Source organism: Stenella coeruleoalba (genome assembly GCF_951394435.1).
Source record: "Stenella coeruleoalba genome assembly, chromosome: 4".
Classification (NCBI taxonomy): Eukaryota; Metazoa; Chordata; class Mammalia; order Artiodactyla; family Delphinidae; genus Stenella; species Stenella coeruleoalba.
In genome coordinates, this window is record NC_137149.1 from 105,651,158 (window position 1) to 105,670,472 (window position 19,315).

The 19,315-nt window shown below is 41.8% G+C and overlaps 1 protein-coding gene across 1 annotated transcript in view; it reads left to right on the forward strand.

The window, feature by feature from the left end:
• FRAS1 (Fraser extracellular matrix complex subunit 1) overlaps positions 1-19,315 on the forward strand; it is a 460,552-nt gene that overhangs the window by 172,614 nt on the left and 268,623 nt on the right. Inside the window, exons 3-4 of the mRNA XM_079919788.1 lie at positions 3,733-3,840; positions 11,150-11,242. Of these exons, the coding sequence (XP_079775914.1) occupies positions 3,733-3,840; positions 11,150-11,242 (201 nt within the window). The remainder of the gene's footprint in view (positions 1-3,732; positions 3,841-11,149; positions 11,243-19,315) is intronic.

The window sequence follows — 19,315 nt, forward strand, 5'->3', positions numbered from 1 at the left end:
CTTTATTCTGCTCTGCAATAGTTATTCCCACTATTTTATCTTCCAGGTCACTTATCCATTCTTCTGCCTCAGTTTTTCTGCTATTGATCCCATCTAGCGTATATTTAATTTCATTTATTGTGTTCTTCATCGTTGCTTGTTTCATCTTTAATTCTTCTAGGTCCTTGTTAAATGTTTCTTGTATTTTGTCTATTCTATTTCCAAGATTTTGGATCATCTTTACTATCATTACTCTGAATTCTTTTTCAGGTAGACTGCCTATTTCCTCTTCATTTTTTAGATCTGGTGCTTTTTTATCTTGCTTCTTCATCTGCTATGTTTTTCTGTCTTCTCATTTTGCTTATCTTACTGTGTATGGGGTCTCCTTTTTGCAGGCTGCAGGTTCGTAGTTCCCGTTGTTTTTGGTGTCTGTCCCCAGTGGCTATAGTTGGTTCAGTGGGTTGTGTAGGCTTCCTGGTAGAGGGGACTAGTGCCTGTGTTCTGGTGGATGAGGCGGGATCTTGTCTTTCTGGTGGGCATGTCCACGTCTGGTGGTGTGTTTTGGGGTATCTGTGGACTTATTATGATTTTAGGCAGCCTCTCTGCTAATGGATGGGGTTGTGTTCATGTCTTGCTAGTTATTTGGCATAGGGTGTCCAGCACTGTAGCTTGCTGGTCATTGAGTGAAGCTCGGTGCCTGTGTTGAGTTGGAGATCTCTGGGAGATTTTCACCGTTTGATATTATGTGGAGCTGGGAGGTCTCTTGTGGACCAGTGTCCTGAAGTTGGCTCTCCCATCTCAGAGGCACAGCACTGACTCCTGGCTGGAGCACCAAGAGCCTTTCATCCACACGGCTCAGAATAAAAGGGAGAAAAAGTAGAAAGAAAGAGAAAGAGAGAGAGAGAAAGAAAGAAAGAAAAGAAGGAAAGGAAGAAAGGAGGGAGGGAGGGAGGAAGGAAAGAAAAAAGATAAAATAAATAAAGATAAAATAAAGTTATTAAAATAAAAAATAATTATTAAGAAAGAAAATTTTTTTAAAGAAAAAGAAAAAACGGACGGATAGAACCCTAGGACAAATGGTGGAAGCAAAGCTGTACAGACAAAATCTCACACAGAAGCATACACATACACACTCACAAAAAGAGGAAAAGGGGAAAAAATCATAACTCTTTCTCTCAAAGTCCACCTCCTCGATTTGGGATGATTGGTTGTCTATTGAGGTATTCCACAGATGCAGGGTGCATCAAGTTGATTGTGGAGATTTAATCCACTGCTCCTGAGGATGCTGGGAGAGATTTCCCTTTCTCTTCTTTTTTCACACAGCTCCCGGGGTTCAGCTTTGGATTTGGCCCCATCTGTGCGTGTAGGTCGTCGGAGGGCGTCTGTTCTTCGCTCAGACAGGACGGGGTTAAAGGAGCAGCTGCTTCGGGGACTCTGCCTCACTCAAGCCGGCGGGAGGGAGGGGTACAGAGTGCAGGGCGAGCCTGCAGCGGCAGAGGCCGGCGTGACGTTGCAGCAGCCTGAGGCCCGCCGTGCGTTCTCCCGGGGAAGCTTTCCCTGGATCCCGGGAACCTGGCAGTGGTGGGCTGCACAGGCTCCCCGGAAGGGGGTGTGGATAGTGAGCTGTGCTCGCACACAGGCTTCTTGGCGTGGCAGCAGCAGCCTTAGCGTCTCATGTCCGTCTCTGGGGTCCGTGCTTATAGCCGCGGCTCGCGCCTGTCTCTGGAGCTCTGTTAAGCAGCGCTCTTAATCCCCTCTCCTCCTGCACCAGGAAACAAAGATGGAAGGAAAAGTCTCTTGCCTCTTCGGCTGCTATAGACCTTTTCCGGGACTCCCTCCCGGCTAGCCGCGGTGCACTAACCCCCTGCAGGCGATGTTCACGCCGCCAACCCCAGTCCTCTCCTTGGCGCTCCAACTGAAGCCCGAGCCTCAGCTCGCAGCCCCGCCCGCCCCGGCGGGTGAGCAGACAAGCCTCTCGGGCTGGTGAGTGCCGGTCGGCACTGAGCCTCTGTGCGGGTATCTCCCCACTTTGCCCTCCGCACCCCTGTTGCTGCGCTCTCCTCCGTGGCTCCAATGCTCCCGCCCTCCACTACCTGCAGTCTCCGCCTTGGAAGGGGCTTCTAGTGTGTGGAAACCTTTCCTGCTTCACAGCTCCCTCCCACTGGTGCAGGTCCCATCCCTATCCTTTTGTCTCTGTTTATTCTTTTTTCTTTTGCCCTACCCAGGTACGTGGGGGGTTTCTTGCCTTTTGGGAAGTCTGAGGTCTTCTGCCAGCGTTCAGTAGGTGTTCTGTAGGAGTTGTTCCACGTGTAGATGTATTTCTGGTGTATCTGTGGGGAGGAAGGGGATCTCCATGTCTTACTCTTCCGCCATCTTCCCCTTCCGCCATCTTCCCCTTGTCCCCTATATTTCTTAAATGACTTTGGGTTTTAAGCACATTCTCTAAAAGCTTATACATTTACCATTTCTCAGCACAAAAGGATGACTTCATTTTTCCTTGAGAATGTCGTGCACGATCCATGTAAATCTGGACCAAACAGCTGGGTACCATAGCCTAGCCAAGTTGACCCTTGAAATTAACCGTCCCATTTGTTGTCTGCCTTTGTGTGAAAACATCCGTTGCTAGCATCCATCCTTTTCCTAGCTCATCCCAGTTCAGGTTGAGTGCTAATATTGTGATGACTCTATCAAGAGTTTAGAAACTTCCCTTACTCCTCCCCAAAGTATTTGAGTAGCACGTCAATTGTTTGAGGACCAGAGGATGAGGAAGTATAGAAAGGAGGACAAAGCCTTCACTAAGCGACTTGTGAACTGTGAGCTCTTGGTTTAGAGGACCTACAGTGTGCTGGGCCCAGGACGGTGCCTGCTTTGGGCGCTCACAGTCTGGTCCAGCCAGGATAACAGGAATGTAGATGAGTGCAGTGAAGCGTGGCAGTGTATGCAGGACACAGTAGGGTCACTGAGAAGCCATGAGGAGCCGTACCTGAGTGGAGGGTTCAGTGTGCAGGATTAAGGGTTAGGAAGTGATTTGTTCTTGAGGTTGAGGCTTGAAAGAAGTGTATTGCTTTGTAAGCTCTCTTTGGGGGAGTCACGGAGAAGCAGGGATCCAGGTAGAGGGTAAGCTGTGAGGTCAGATAAGGGAGGCTGGGGCTGTCCAATGGCTTGACCAACTAGAGTGGATGAAAGTCTCAGAACTGTGAGATTTCCCGAGGCCAGGGAGAGAGGCGAGCGCCAGACGATGGGGTCTGTGCTTTATCCCATCAGAGGTAAAGGTGAGCCATGGAATAGATGAGCATTGGTGGATGTAGTAGCAAAGAACTGGGAAGTGAAGTGTGAGGTGCTGATAGTATCTAGTGGCACAAGCTGCTCGTAGGATGCTGGTTAGTGCTAGTCTAAGTGTCATTTTCCTGTGAACATGCTCCAATGGTGTCTGCTCGTTAACAGCAAAGAGAAACCTCAAGTCTGAGAGCAGCTTGTCCTCCTGAGGTTTCAGTCCAATCGATTGTTTTTCTCTGGGTATTGACAGCTCCCTGCTGCATGCCCTTGTCTTTGGCTACGTGGTTTGACTGTGGTGACATGGATTAGACTGTATTGCCTCTCCGGGTTTAATCAATGCCCAGCAAGCACCGTGTGTATCCGTGACTTTCCTTTGCCTTTTAATTGTTCAGGGTGTAGCACTGTTGATGGTACCAAGTTTTTGTGCTCGTACCTTGACTGATCAGTTTTTAACTCAGAGCTTATTCTTCTTTGCAGGATGCCACCGTTTGGAAGCCTGATTCATGCCAGAACTGCCGTTGCCATGGTGATATCATTATCTGCAAACCTGCTGTTTGCAGAAACCCTCAGTGTGCCTTTGAGAAGGTATGGTATCCTAACTGTTTTCTAAATGTAAAGTCAGGGAATGGTAGGGTGTTTGCATTTTTTCGGTCATCTGGTTTTGACATTTATCCCAATCTCTAATTGCAAGGTTTAGGAAATATAGGAGAGAATTTTAACATATTGTATCTAAGAATATCTTAATTCCTGTTTATTGGGCATTTACTCTGGACCAGGGGCACTCAAGGTTAAAACTTAAAGGTTTTTTTTTTAAATTTTTTTTAAAGAAGATGTTGGGGATAGGAGTTTATTAATTAATTGATTTATTTTTGCTGTGTTGGGTCTTTGTTTCTGTGCGAGGACTTTCTGTAGTTGTGGCAAGCGGGGACCACTCTTCATCGCAGTGCGCGGGCCTCTCACTATCGCGGCCTCTCTTGCTGCGGAGCACGAGTTCCAGACGCGCAGGCTCGTTAGTTGTGGCTCACAGGCCTAGTTGCTCCGTGGCATGTGGGATCCTCCCAGACCAGGGCTCGAACCTGTGTCCCCTGCATTAGCAGGCAGATTCTCAACCACTGTGCCACCAGGGAAGCCCAAAACTTAAAGGTTTTATAGTGTTATCCCATTTAATATTATGTGGGGTAGGTATCTTTATCCCTACTTTACAGATGAGGAAAGTGAAGCCTGGAGATTTTAGGCAACCTAATAGGATTATGCAGTTAATAAACTGTTGCCCAGAGATCTTCCCTGGGTCTGACAGATGCCACAGCTACTGATACTAACCACAACATTTTACAAGCCATTGAACTCACTGAAAGTCAGAATTGACTTCTCAAAGATGATTTTCTAAAGACATTATTTGTTGTGCAACTGATTGTATCATCATGCTGTTGTTGGGCTACCTAGGATCATAGGATAGGGTTTGACTCAAGAAATCTCCTGGTATTTAACCAAACGTGTGAGGGATAGTTCTTCCTTTTCCTTTGTTAAACTTTTTCATTTTTTTGACTACACATCTATTCTGTTAGAATTTTGTTTTTCCACGTGCTGACTCTTTTCTTTTTAAAGTGAATCTACTTACAAAAAAAGGCTTAAGCTTCAAATTTGAACATTTGAAACCCCCTGGAGAAGACCAATTATTTTCTTTAAAAAGCTTTCTGTCAATTTCACAAGCACAGTTTATTTTTCTAGTTTTATCTCTCCCCACCCCATAATAAATAATCTTGAGTCTTTATGCCGTCTAATGCTAAGAAGTTTCTGTTTGTTTCTAACATGGGAGTGAAGGTTCTGTATACCTTTAAGGGTATTTCTCAATTTCTGCATGGGTATATTTCTGAGAAGCTGCATGTACGTCAAATGTTGGTAAATTTGATAATATTTCGCTGTATGTCGTCAGGCTATTTCTGGAGTAACCACTCCTAAAAGATCTCTGTTTTGCTTGCTGAGTAAATCTGGGCTGGTTTTGTAAGGACCATGAAGACATGCCCTCCTCCACTCCACGTGAATAATTATGGCATCATGGAAGAAGCACTGAATTAAATGTTAGAAGACATAGGCGGTATTGCTGAAAGCTAAATGTGTTCTATACCAGGGGTCAGCAGACTAAATGTGGCCTCTACCTGTTTTTGCATGACTTGTGAACAAAGAATGGTTTTTACATTTTTCAGTAGTTGGAAAAAAACAGCAGAGAACAGTATTTTATGATGTGAAAATTGTATGAAATCAAGTTTCAGTATCCATAAATAAAGTTTTATTGAAACACAGGCACACTCACTTATTTATTGTCTACAGCTGCTTTTGTGGTACAATGACAGAGTTGTGTAGTTGTGATGTAGACCATATGTGGCCCCCAAAGGCTAAAATATTTACCATCTGGCCCTTTATAGAAAAAGTTTCTGACCCTTGTTCTATACCAAGTGTGATTTTGTCCATTCCTAATTTGTTCTTCTGATTTTTCTCAGTAAATGAAAACTCCCTTCTCCCAGTCGCTCAGGCCAGTAAACTTAGTATCATCCTCCCCACTTTCTCCCACATCCCACATCCAGTACATTAGCAAATCCTCCAGCTTTTCCTTCATGAAACAATACACTGCAGATGCAACTTCTCTGCTTTTACTCTGGTTCAGCCTATTATCTTTTTTTTTTTTTTTTGCGGTATGCGGGCCTCTCACTGTTGTGGCCTCTCCCATTGCGGAGCACAGGCTCTGGATGCGCAGGCTCAGCGGCCATGGCTCACGGGCCCAGCCGCTCCGCGGCATGTGGGATCTTCCCGGACCGGGGCACGAACCCGTGTCCCCTGCATCGGCAGGCGGACTCTCAACCACTGCGCCACCAGGGAAGCCCTATTATCTTTTATTTATTTATTTATTTTTGCCTGCATTCTCCCTGTAGCCTCTTAACTTGTTTCACTCTTTCTGTCCTTGCCTTTTTCACTGTAATCTTGATATAGCAGCCAGGGTGATCCTATTAAAATTTAAGTCATCATGTTGCTTCTCTCCTTAAACCCCCCCAATAGCTCTTGATGGCTTCTCTTCTCACTTTGAGTAACTCCAAAGTACTGCTGTACCCTCTGATTAATTGACTAGTCTCCCCGCTCCCTCTGCTTCAGACACCAAGCCTGCTTGCTATTCCCTGGATTTGTGCCAGGCATACTTCTGCCATTAGGGCCTTTGCACCCTGCTGTTCCCATTGAAATTATCTGTCTATCTATCTATCTATTATCTATCTATCTAGTCTATCTATTTTGACCCTTTACTTCCTTTAAGTCTTTCTCGAATGCCATTCTTTTGAAATTGCAATTCTCCACCCCTTACCACACATTTCCTACTCATTTTCCATGCTTTATTTTTCTTCTTGGCACTAACTACTGTCTGACATACTCTATATTTTACTGATAGTTCTTGTTTACTATCTCTTTTATTCACCGTGTATCCTCAGCACCTACAATTGCACCTGATACATGGTAGGCACTCAATAATTATCTTGTGACTGACTGAATGAATACATGAGAGATGAAGCTAGAGAACTGGTAAGTTCAAGGTTATGGAGAGCCTTGTATGCTGTACTGTGGAGCTTGGAATTTTATTTTTAAGGTGATAGAATACTAATGAAGGCATGTGGGTAGAATGGCCAGCTTTTCTTTTTGAAAGATCTTTCTGGTTTTTCAAAGGTAATGTGTAATATTGGAGATGAGGAGATCAGTTCAGAGGCTGTAGGAATAGTCCAGATGAGAGGATGAGTACCTGAATCGGGTCACTGGTCATGTAGGGATCAAGAGGAAGGGCAGCCTCAGTAAGTACTTAGGGGATACATCAGCAGAACTGAATGAAGGTACGAGGGTGAGAGAAAGGAAAAGAAAAGGTGACTCACATATTTATGGCTTGATGACTCATTGGCTAGCTGAGCCACGAACTGATATTGAGAATATATGAGAATGAGGAAGAGCATCTTATCTGGGAGGAGAACAATGATTTCAGTTTGGGGCACATTGAGTTTGAAGTGTTCGTGGAAGAGCCAGGTGGATATGTCCAAAAGGCAGCTGGAGAAGACAGAGTTGGAGATATAATGTGGGTATCATTAGCAGGGAGACAGTAGTGTAAACCTTTTGAATTAATGAGCTCATCCAAAGAGATTGTGTGAGAAAAGAACACAAGACCAAGGGTGGAATTTGGGGAGCACCGTCATTTAAGGGGAGGTGAACATAAAAAAATGGGAACTTAGGAAGATTAAGGAGACATGGTCAGAGAAATAAGGAGTAAGAAATGATCAGAGAAGAGAGCAGTGTTGTGGTAGCCAGGAGAGGAGGGAGTTTCCAGAAGGAGTTTGTATCAACAGTGTTGATCCCAGGTAAGGAAGTAAGTGGGAGGAGAATTTAATATGATCCATTGAATTTGGCAACATGTAGGCCACTGGCGGCCACACTGAAGTTGGTGTCATTGAAGTGATGGGACTGTATGCAGAGGCTCGAGGAGTGAATGGGAAGTGGGCAAAGGAAGGCCAAGTATATAGGCTCCTCCCAGGGAGCTTCACTGAGAATGGAAGAAAGAAATGGGATGTTAGGCAGACACCACCACATCCGTGAAGTGTCTTTGAACCTCCCATCCCCAGCCATCGAGCCTCTTGGGTGTTGTTGTGTGCTTTGTGTTGCCCTTTTTACAGCCCTTGACCAGACTGCAAATGCTTGTTTATTTGTCTGCTGAAGATGCTTAGTCAATATTTTTAGAATAACCAAACAAGGGAAGGGAGAAGGTTTTGTTTTGGCTTTTGATATTGCTATGAAAGAGACATGATCACCTTGAGAGGGAAAGGGGGCTGACCTAGAAGAGAGAGAGAAGTTGAAGATATGGGGGATGGGGGAGACAGAGCGACAGAATGATAGAACTGGAAGAGGCCTTTAAAATGGATTTAGTCAGGCTTTCTCATTTTATAGACAAAGAAACAGACTTTTAGTTGTTTAGTCACTTGCTCAAAGATACAGAGCTGGGGGGCTTCCCTAGTGGTGCAGTGCTTGGGAGTCCACCTGCCAAGGCAGGGGACACGGGTTCGAGCCCCGGTCCGGGGGGAATCTCACATGCCGCAGAGCAGCTGAGCCCGTGCGCCACAGCTGCTGGGGCCTGCGCGCCTGGAGCCCGTGCTCCGCAACGGGGGAGGCCACCGCGGTGAGAGGCCTGCGCACCGCGGCAAGGAGCGGCCCCCGCTCGCCGCAACTGGGGAGGGCCCACGTGCAGCGACGAAGACCCAACACAGCCAAAAAAAAAAAAAAAAAAAAGATACAGAGCTAGACAGTGGCGGCACAGCCATAACAAGAACCTTAGTCTCTGGCTCATGAGCCAGTGTAATTTCTACTCCACCATGTCTTTCCTTGTGTATCTCAGGAACATGTGTTGTTATTTGCACCTGCTGGGTACACTTATATTAGCTCATGGCACAAGTGAATGAATCACCATTGTATCCTAAACTAAATTATTACTGTTATTAATAGTAACTTGGGTTCCTATCATTTTAAAAAAAATTTAAAAAGCCCTTTTACGATGTATGTTTTGCTCATGGATTGACTGGAAATAACCAAGTGTCAATGGTAGTTCTGCTAGATATTTGTATCTATCTATCATCTATCTGTTCATCCTATTAACCATATATAATAGATTCTGTATTCATATCCTATATCCATATAGAATAGCTAGCTATAGAGTTAGATAAATAAGGTCAGAGAGAGACAGAGAACGACTGAGAGGAAGAGAACAGAGGCATTTAGAACATTGACTATCTAACCCGGCCGTGTCAGAACCAATCTTCAGGATCTCTGAATAACATATATACAAAGAGGACAATGCCGTGCAAAGGGGCACTGTATTACATTGTGGGGTTTCGGCCGCAAACTTCAATGTAGATAGGAATAGTGTTTACCTAATCAAGCTGTTGTGAGAGATTATATATATATACACGACATATATCTACGTATATGTATACATGCACACACACGTACGCTTAGAAGAGTACCTGGCTATTCCAAGTACTCAGTTTTAGCTGTAATTATCACATGATCATCATCGTTATTGTTGGTTCGTTTAGATCCTAGGCAAGCAATCTTCATTGATGTCTCTTGCCCAAGTGGCCACTTCCTAACGCTCCCAGTGCAAAGCCTGCAGGGAAATAGGCTTATGTGTTCCCTGCAGCCCACAGCTCACAAGGCTATGCAAGGTTACATGGTTAGGTAGCAAGAACTCCCTGTCTTTCTTTCTCCAAGTGCCACATGCAGAATTCTTTGCTCCTCCTGTAGCCCCAAATCATGTTCCAACAGAAGTACAATAGGTAGATGCAAGATAGGGAACATCCACTCCCAAATAAAGAATATCATATCTATAAAATGCGTTTTGAGGGCCAAATCTGAAGACCAGTTTTTATATGAATCAAAGACAACTAATTTGGGGGCACAAAATATCTCTTGAAGTCCTCAATTTTGCTTGCCCTTCTCCCTCGCTCCCTGCTTCCGTATTAGAATACAAACAACACTTGGATTATCTCATTTTCTATCCGGATGCTTAGTCATAATTAGGTTAATGTATTTTCTATATTTACTCTCTTAGTGGAAGTTAGACAAGTGTAGGTTCTACTCGGGGTTCAGAGGGCACTTTTGTGAACAGTCATTAATGTTGCACCATATGTACCATTTTATAAAATCCCATATCATATAAGTTTTATCCTTTATTAAGCAAATAAGAATTTGGTGATCACTGTTACTGATGTATTTATCTGTTTAGTGGATTAACAGTTGTGAAATAGTAGTCCCATTTCCCACCCACTCTTGAGGATGTAGTTCTGTACAATTAACATTCTCTTGTAGGTACAATTGTTTTTAATGGAAGCAGCCCCAAATAACAAAGAAACATTATGACTTACATAATTTTTTGAATCTACCAGCTGAATTCTTTGTAGGCTTTTATTCTGTGGACAAGTCATGATTTCCTGGTTAATTCAGGATCTCCTACCATTTTCGATCAAAATCACTAATTACCCCTTCTGCCACATCTCTGGACTTGAGGAAATGCTAAGTGGAAGAGCAGGTTGAGTCAGAGGGTCTAATAGAAGGATTGGGTCCCAAAGACACATGTATGTGCCATAGTTTTAATAATCTTGGATAAACAGATCCTTCACAGTGGCAAATAGATGGTTAGTTAACATGTGACAACTTCCCAATAAATCCTAAGGTATCACGTGGAGGCCCATTCCCTGGATAGTGTCAGGTATTGATAGGAAACACAATTGCAATTATAGAAACCCTGATAAACAATGTAGATCTTTATTGGAGCCCAGGAATCCTATCCAGCTCCCCACAGTACACGTGCAACCTCCACAGCCATGCTGTTGCCTCTCCCGGCTCTGTCCTTCCCTCACCTGCCCCTTGTGCTTTGCTACTCTGTGTCTCAGGTCAAAGTGAACATTAGAACTTTAGCTCCCCCCCAGCTGGCTCCATCAGGCATCTATAGGCTGTTAGAAGACCTGCCAGCTCTGTGGCCCTGCCCGCGCAAGTCTTCTCTTCTCTGTTTTCGGGAAATAGAGCTCTTATCTCACCCCTACTGCTTTTCTGGTGTGACACTCAGATGGAGCATTTCTAGTGACTACAATTCTTCACTTCATTACATGTGAAAAGATGTAGACAGTTTTCAAGGAAATTACTGTCACAAGGGGGTTCATGTTATCTTTGAGAGAAGCTCATCTTGACAGAGAGAATCCTTTTCGTTAGTGTGTTCTGTTTATCCTGTTTATTGTTGTCACCCGTGGAAACTCATGAGAGTTAGTGACTCTGATGTGACTGCTCGTTGCTGCTACTTTACACTGAGCTGTTTTTAAATGCTCAGGGGGAAGTGCTTCAAATACCCGCCAACCAGTGCTGCCCTGAGTGTGTGCTGAGGACTCCTGGATCTTGCCATCATGAAAAGAAAATTCACACGGTAAGTATCTTCTGACCCATGGTTGATTCAGTGTCTGTAGATCATTGACAAGGTAAAGCTGACAAGAGAGGATTTTTTTTCCCCTTTGTTTGGACGGTGGAGGACCTCAAGCTTATTTGACTTTCCGTGGGCATTTAGGTTTCTTGAATAAGATTAAAACTGTCCTATTTACTGTCCCATGTAAATATTTGTCAGTTGAATTCGTGTCTGTATAAAGAATAGTCTGAGAATGTTGATGATGAAGAAGTTGTAATGCTGAATAATAAAAGGGCCACCTTGCCTTTGTGTACCACATACATTTTTTCACTTGATTTTATAAACAACCCTGAGTAGGTGAGTAGAGCAGATGTTATTACTCCTGTGTTAAAGATGGAAAAGTAGAATTGCAAAGACTATAAGTTACTTGCCCCATATAGTACCAAATAAGTAGTGTAACCTGGCCTAGAGTCCTGGTCTTTTGTTCCTCATTCAGGGTGGAGTTTCTAAACTTCAGCACTATTAACACTTTAGGCTTTGTCGTGGGGACCATCCTCTGCATTATAGAAGGATTAGCAGCATCTCTAGCCTCTACCCACCAGTTTGTATCCTCTGAAGTCCTGACAACCAGAAATGTCTGTAGGCATGGCCACATTTCCCCTAGGGGGAATGAAAATGAAAATGCTCGCCTCCACCACATTTAGAACCACAGTACTAGAAATCAACCCTGAAGTTCTTTTATTATACTTTCTCATTCCAGGTCCTGTAGGATTAATTTAGAGATATTAAATACTGATGTAAAAGGACTATTGCAAGGTTTATAGGAGAAAGTATGAAAATGGGATCGCTACAATTCATCTCCACTCATGCCTACATGCTCCCCCGAGGCAGCAGGTGAAGTTGAATGTGTTAGAAAGAGGCTCTTTGCTTTAATCTTCATCTTCCACCTGATACAAAACTTTCCCCAAGTTCGTGTCTCTACCCATTCAGGAGAGAGCATAGGTTAGCCGGATTTGATATACCTGCTCTAGGCTGCTATTCAGTGTGTGTACCTAAAACTCCGTGAGTACAGTGTGCTTTCCCCATGGGACAGGATCACCTCACTTAAGCCACTGTCTCCACATTACCCGAGGAAGTCACTCTTTCACTTCTGCACAATGTATTGCTGAGTGATACCCAAGCAGGATCTGTACCTGCATACCACGTATCACCTTGTGCTGCTTGATCCAGTCTGCAGTATGTAGGGTGGTGGAAACTTCACACGCCACACAAGAGGATCCCTTGTGAATGTAAAGTGCTGAGGGGCAGATTGGTGACGGAATTAATGCCAGTTCATAATGGTTGGAACAGGTGTGTGGTTCAAGGTCAAAAACCTCAAACTGAATCTTTCAAGTGAAAGAGCCCTAGGATCCAAAATGAGGCCAGGATCTGGGGAACAACAGACATCTCAAATAAGAGGTGGTTCCAGGGACATGAGACGTCAGAGTTCAATGACTCTGCATGGCCGCTCTAATGACACTTGTCATTTGCTTGCTTGTGTTATGTTCATGCACACGTGCAATCTTCTTATCTTGAATTAAGATTTCTGAGAACGTTGACAATATTTTGTCTACCTTCATAGTGAGCCTCCTTGCCTCCCACCTAACCTGGTGAACTTTTCCCAGAGTAGGTGCTCAATAAACATCACGACTCAAACAATGAGTAAATCCCTTCTCCAGCTTATCCATGTCCTTGTCCCAAGGGCATGTTGGTCTTAGACCAACTAACCTGTGTGGCGGGCAGTTCAGGGACCACAGATCTGCTGATGGGTTAATTAGAAATCCGCTTGGTCTCCTACTTTTTCTGGAAGAGTTTAGAAAGTCCTTCTTCTCCCTGCCTCCCTTGCAATTCACCCCTTTGGCTCTGACACAGTCCATGGGACGCTCTAAACTGGGTAAGATCATGCCCATGCCTTGTTTTCCCATATGCAACTTTCAGAATGTACTCCCCTGAGAGTGTATAATTATATTTCTGGTACTTGATGTAACTGAGAAAATGGCTGAATTTCAGGAATTGTAGGGGTTTTTTTTTCTTTTTTTTTTCTTTTTTTTTGCGGTACGCGGGCCTCTCACTGTTGTGGCCTCTCCTGTTGCGGAGCACAGGCTCCGGACGTGCAGGCTCAGCAGCCATGGCTCACGGGCCCAGCTGCTCCGCGGCATGTGGGATCCTCCTGGACCGGGGCACGAACCCGCGTCCCCTGCATCGGCAGGCGGACCCCCAACCACTGTGCCACCAGGGAAGCCCAGGAATTGTAGTTTGAAGGGAAAAAACTCTCTAGTGGTCTACTTCTTCAAATAGAAACAGAAGAATGATTTTTTTTTTAAGTTGAGACAGAATCCTCGAATTTTAGTCTTAATAAAGTGAAACCGATCATGTTCCTTGTCTTCCTGTTCTTCTTTCCTTTCTTTCTTCACCTTTTTAGATTCTTGCCAAATTTTTCTTAATATTATTCATTTCCTTGAGTGGGTTAAATGCTTGTCTGGGTTGGGTCTGAATCTCCCCTTGTCCCTTGCGTCACTAGGTTTTTTCCTGAATCTTGGAGCCTTTTCTGTTTTGCGCCCTTGGCTTGCTTGGGAAGCAGTTACCAGAGCACCTTCCTCTCCTGCCGAACAGCGGTAATCCTCTCCTTAACCTCTGGCTTACATCCCATGGGACGAGTTATGGAGACTCTGTCCCGGTAGTTATGAAATAGTCTGGTGCTTTAAGAGCTTTGGAATGGTGAAGTGGAAGCTTTCCCCTAAAAGAGAGATTTAGAAGAGGCTTTAGGATAGAGCAAGTGTGGTGGGAGGGGCATCTGTTAAAGTGACGCTGTCCCCAGAGAATAAAGTTGAAGAGAAGGAAAGTCAAAGGTGGGTTGAGCTCAGGACGGCATGGAGAGGCCACCTTTAATGAAACAGCCTCGCCTCACGAGGGGACCTCTTTTGCTGGCATTGTGGGCAGCACCTTGTACAGCTGACGTTCCAGCAAGTCAAGTCCCCGCATCTTCTCTGGAGTGAGGAAAACACCTGAGCCTTTTGGCTGACCAGGTTATGTAAGTTTCGCGTGGGCTTATTACAGCCAGCATTTGGGTGACTATTTCATCCATGACCTCCCAAAGCTATCCTTTCAAATTAGCTTTTGGATCTCTGCCCAGCCTTGCCAACCAGTTAGGGAGACAAGCCTGAAATACATTTTCCTAAAGAGTGTTGGAATGCATTTTCCCTGTTCTTTTCCCCACAAATTAGCCTGTGAAAGGGAGGAGAAAGGACCTTTAACCCCTTTCTTTTCCTCTTTACTAACTTAATCTCAGCACCAGATAATGTCATGTCTTAGAAGATGGTGCTTGGAGACTCACTGAAAAAGAAAGTGGCAGGTGGTAATGCCCTAGTGCCCGCATCCGATCCAATACAGGAGTGTGGAGGGAGAGGTCTGCTTGCTTTGCCTGTCTGTGAGGCTGAAAGGAGAATTAATTTATGCGTGTGAGACAAGAACTGAATACTGAATTCTGCAGCCTTGTTCTCTTCAAAGTAGAGGATGTAATTACAATATGCATGGAACATCCCCAGATTTTTAGTATTCTGGATCTATAACATCATAACAGGAACAAATTATAGGAAGAAAAATTATTTTTTTGTTCTGTCATTAAGCCAGGCAAATACTTTATGAGCTTATCTTTCCTTTGGACAGCCAAGCCGACTTGTTATTTGGCTATGCAGAAGAATATATATAAGATATGGTCTGCAGAATGTGCTTTCGGCCAGTGTCAAAATCACAGGTTTTCAAAAGGTATTAATGGTATTAAGATGGCACAGCTACAACACAGGTCTTGTGGGAGCATTGTTTTGTGTATGTATTATTTCTTGATTTTTACAGAGCTTTCTTTGCTTGTTACAGTGCTCATAAAAAATACAGCTTTTGTAAATGAGTATAGAAAACACTGTGAAATTAAAAAATATCTACCTGTACTCTATCTATCTATCTCTTTATCTATCAGCATGTACCAAACCCCTTGATCTCTGGTCTCCCTCTGCTGAGAGAGGTGTCACTGATTTAGGAATAAGAGTAGGAGATGAAAATGAAGGGGACTCATGTGACTTTTCTCTAAGAGAGAGGTGAGAATACTTCCTTTCCATCATCCTGTGCACTTTGGATCACTGTCTGGGCTTCTGTGGCTTTGACATCTAGAGTGGAGTCTCCCTGACGAATGTTCTTTGTTATTCCCATAATTCTCAAGCTTATTGTGAAGGGAGAATCCCTTGCTTAATTTTATGTCTCTTGAGTCAGATAATAGATTCACATCATTAGAGAGCTTGAAGGTACCGAAGAGATTAGTTAATACAGCCCTTTCATTTTACAGTTGAGAAAACTTTGGTGATTGACAAGTTATTATAATTAATTTTTGTGGCCTCATCTGAGAGTTGGTATGATTGCAAATGTTTAAGAAATGACAGTTAGTGTTTCTCAGTAGTGACAAAAACAAGCTCTTGTTTTAATGAAATGTCTAGATGTTTAGAAGCAATCTCCTAACTTTTAATAAAGACATTCACTTCAAGTTGTTTTTTAAGCAGCTTTCAAATTTTACTTTATTTAAGATATGCAAATGATTCATTAGATATTTTAAACAGTACTTTGCTCTCTGATGACTAAAGTGAATATTTGTTTATTGGTGAAAATTTGGAAAATAGAAAAGTATTCAAGCAGAAAAAAATCCACTAGTAATCTCCAAGCTATGAAAACCACTATTGCTTCCTCAGGTTTTTTTTTGTTGTGGGGGGCGGCTGGCAGTGAATATGGGTGGATGGATAGATAGATAAATAGATAGAGAAATATGTTTTTACATAATTGTAATTATACTATGCATACAGTTTATATCTTGCTTTTTTATAAAACATTATGTTGTAAATAGTTCCCCAGCATACTCTTGGAGAACATGATTTCCTATTATTAGGCACTTGGGTAGCTTGCAATATTCACGAAAACATTTCCAATTTCACCATGAAGAACAATGAGATGGAATTCCTTGTATTGAAACTTTCTGGTGTGTCATTGATCATTTTCTCCAGATAACTTCTTAAACGTGAAATTAGTAGGTCAAAGCATCTAAAGATTTTGAGTATTGAAGCTGTGACACCTGTGGTCATCAAAATTCAATTTTAAGTTGTCTATGTCTAATGATAAACCCAGTGGGACTATCATGGATAGTATAGCTTCTTTTCGGGTCTGATTACCTAGGGTAGGCCCCGCCTGGCTGAGTTGTTCCAGGTGCTATCATGAGAGAAGGCTCTGTGTAGAATTCCACTCCATTGCAGCTTCACTAACAATAGCTACTATGAATTTTAAACACTTTCCATATCTGATATTAAAAGATATTATCAAATTTTATTTTAAATAATATTTCTTTGCAGTTAATAAAGTTGAATATTCCATAAGCTTGTTGCTATTTTTTTCCATTGGGATTTTTTTTTCTTTTTCTTTAAATTGAGTTATAGTTGACTTACAATATAATATTAGTTTCAGGTATACAGCATAGTGATTCAATATTTTTATACATCATGAAATGATCACCACTATGAGTCTAGCTACCATCTGTTATCATACAAAGTTATTACAGTATTACTGACTATAGTCTCCATGCTGTACATTACGTCCCCATGAGTTATTTATTTTATAACTGGAAGTTTGTACCTCTTCGTCCCCTTCACCTATTTCACCCCCACATATCCCCTCCGCTCGGATAACCACCTGCTTGTTCTCTGTATCTGAGCCTGTTTTCGTTTGGTTTTGTTTATTCTTTTGTTTTGTTTTTTAGATTCCATATATAAGTGAAGGCATACAATATTTGTCTTTCTCTGTCAGACTTATTTCACTAAGCATAATATCCTCTAGGTCCATCCATGTTTTTGCAAATGGCAAAATTTCATTTTTTATGGCTGAGTAATATTCCTCTGTGTGTGTGTGTGTGTGTGTGTGTGTGTGTGTGTGTGTGTGTGTGGCATCTTCTTTATCCATTCATCTCTTGATGGACACTAGGTTGCTTCCATATCTTGGCTATTACAAATAATGTTCCAGTGAACATTGGGGTGCATATATCTTTTTGAATTAGTGTTTTTGTTTTCTTCAGATAAATACCCAGAAGTGGAATTACTAGATCATAGTAGTTCTATTTTTAATTTTTCCTCAAAAATTAAATCTGCATACTGTTTTCCAAGTGACTATATCAATTTACATTCCCACCAACATTACATGTGGGTTCCCTTTTCTTTACATCCTTGCCAACACTTGTTATTTCTTGTCTTTTTGATAATAGCCATTCTGACAGGTATGAGGTGATAGCTCACTGTGGTTTTGATTTGTATTTCCCTGATAACTAGTGGTGACTAGTGATGTTGAACATCTTTTCGTGGTCCTGTTGGCCATCTTTATGTCATCTTTGGAAAAATGAACATTCACGTCCTCTGCCCATGTTTTAATTGGACTTTTTTTTTATTGAGTTGTATGTGTTCTTTTTATATTTTGGATATTAGCCCCTTACAGATGTATCATTTGCAAATATTTTGTCCCATTCAGTGGGCTGCCTTTTCATTTTGTGGAGGTTTCCTTCACTGTGCAAAAGCTTTTTAGTTTGATGTAGCCCCATTTGTTTATTTTTGCTTTTGTTTCCCTTGCCTGAGGAGACAGAACAAAAAAAATATTGCTAAGACCCATGTCAAAGAGCGTACAACCTATGTTTTCTTCTAGGAGTTTTGTGATTTCAGGTCTTATATTTAAGTCTCTAATCCATTTTGAGTTTATTTTTGTATATGGTATAAGAAAATGGTATCGTTTCATTCTTTTACATGTAGCTGTTGAGTTTTTCCAGCATCACTTATTGAAGAGGTCAGCCTTTCTGTATTGTATATTCTTGCCTTCTTTGTTGTAGATTAATTGACCACGAGTGGTGACCTTATTTCTGGGCTCTCTATTCTGTTCCACTGACCTATGTGTCTGTTTTTATGCCAGCCCCATACTGTTTTGATTACTATAGCTTTGTAGTATAGTTTGAAATCAGGGAGTGTGATACTGCCAGCTTTGTTCTTCTTACTCAATTTGGCTTCAGCTATTTGGAGTCTTTTGTGGTTCCACAAATTTTAGAACTATTTGTTACAGTTCTGTGAGAAATACCGTGAGTATTTTGATAGAGAAAGAGTTGAATCTGTAGATTACTTTGGGTAATATGAACATTCTAACAATATTAATTCTTCCATAGCATGAGCACAGCATACCTTTCCATTTCTCTTTCAATTTTTTTCATTGATGTCTTTTAGTTTTTAGAGTACAGGACATTCACTTCCTTAGTTAAATTTATTCCTAGGTATTTTATTCTTTTTGATGCAATTGTAAATTGGATTGTTTTCTTTATTATTATGTAATGACCACATGTATTTTTTTATTATAGTCTTTGTTTTAAAGTCTGTTTTGTCTGATCAGAGTAGTGTTACTCCAGCTTTCTTTTCATTTCCATTTGCATGGAATATCTTTTTCTATTCTTTCCCTTTCAGGTTATGTGTGTTTTTAGATCTGAAGTGAGTCTCTTGAATGCAGCACATAAATGGGTCTTTTTTTTTTTAATCTATTCACTCTATATCTTTTGATTGAAGCATTTATTCCATTTACATTTAAAGTGATTATTGGTAAGTATGTACTTGTTGCTGTTTAGTTAATTGTTTTCTGGTTATTTTGGGTACTTCTTTGTTCCTTTCTTCTTCTTTTAGTCTCTTTTAGTTTGATTATTTTCTTTTTATTTTTTGTGTATCTATTGTAGATTTTTGGTTTGTGGTTACATTAAGGTTCATATATATTGATTGATATATATATGTATATGTGTATATATATATATATATATATGTATATATATATATCTGTTGGTTTTAAGCTGATAGTTACTTAAGTTTGAACACATTCTAAAAGCACTACATTTTTAGTCCCCTCCACATGTTTTATGTTTTTAATGTCATGTTTTACATCTTTTTACTTTGTATATTCCTTAACTACTAATTGTAGTTTTAGTTAATTTTACAATTTTTGCTTTTCAAATTTTAT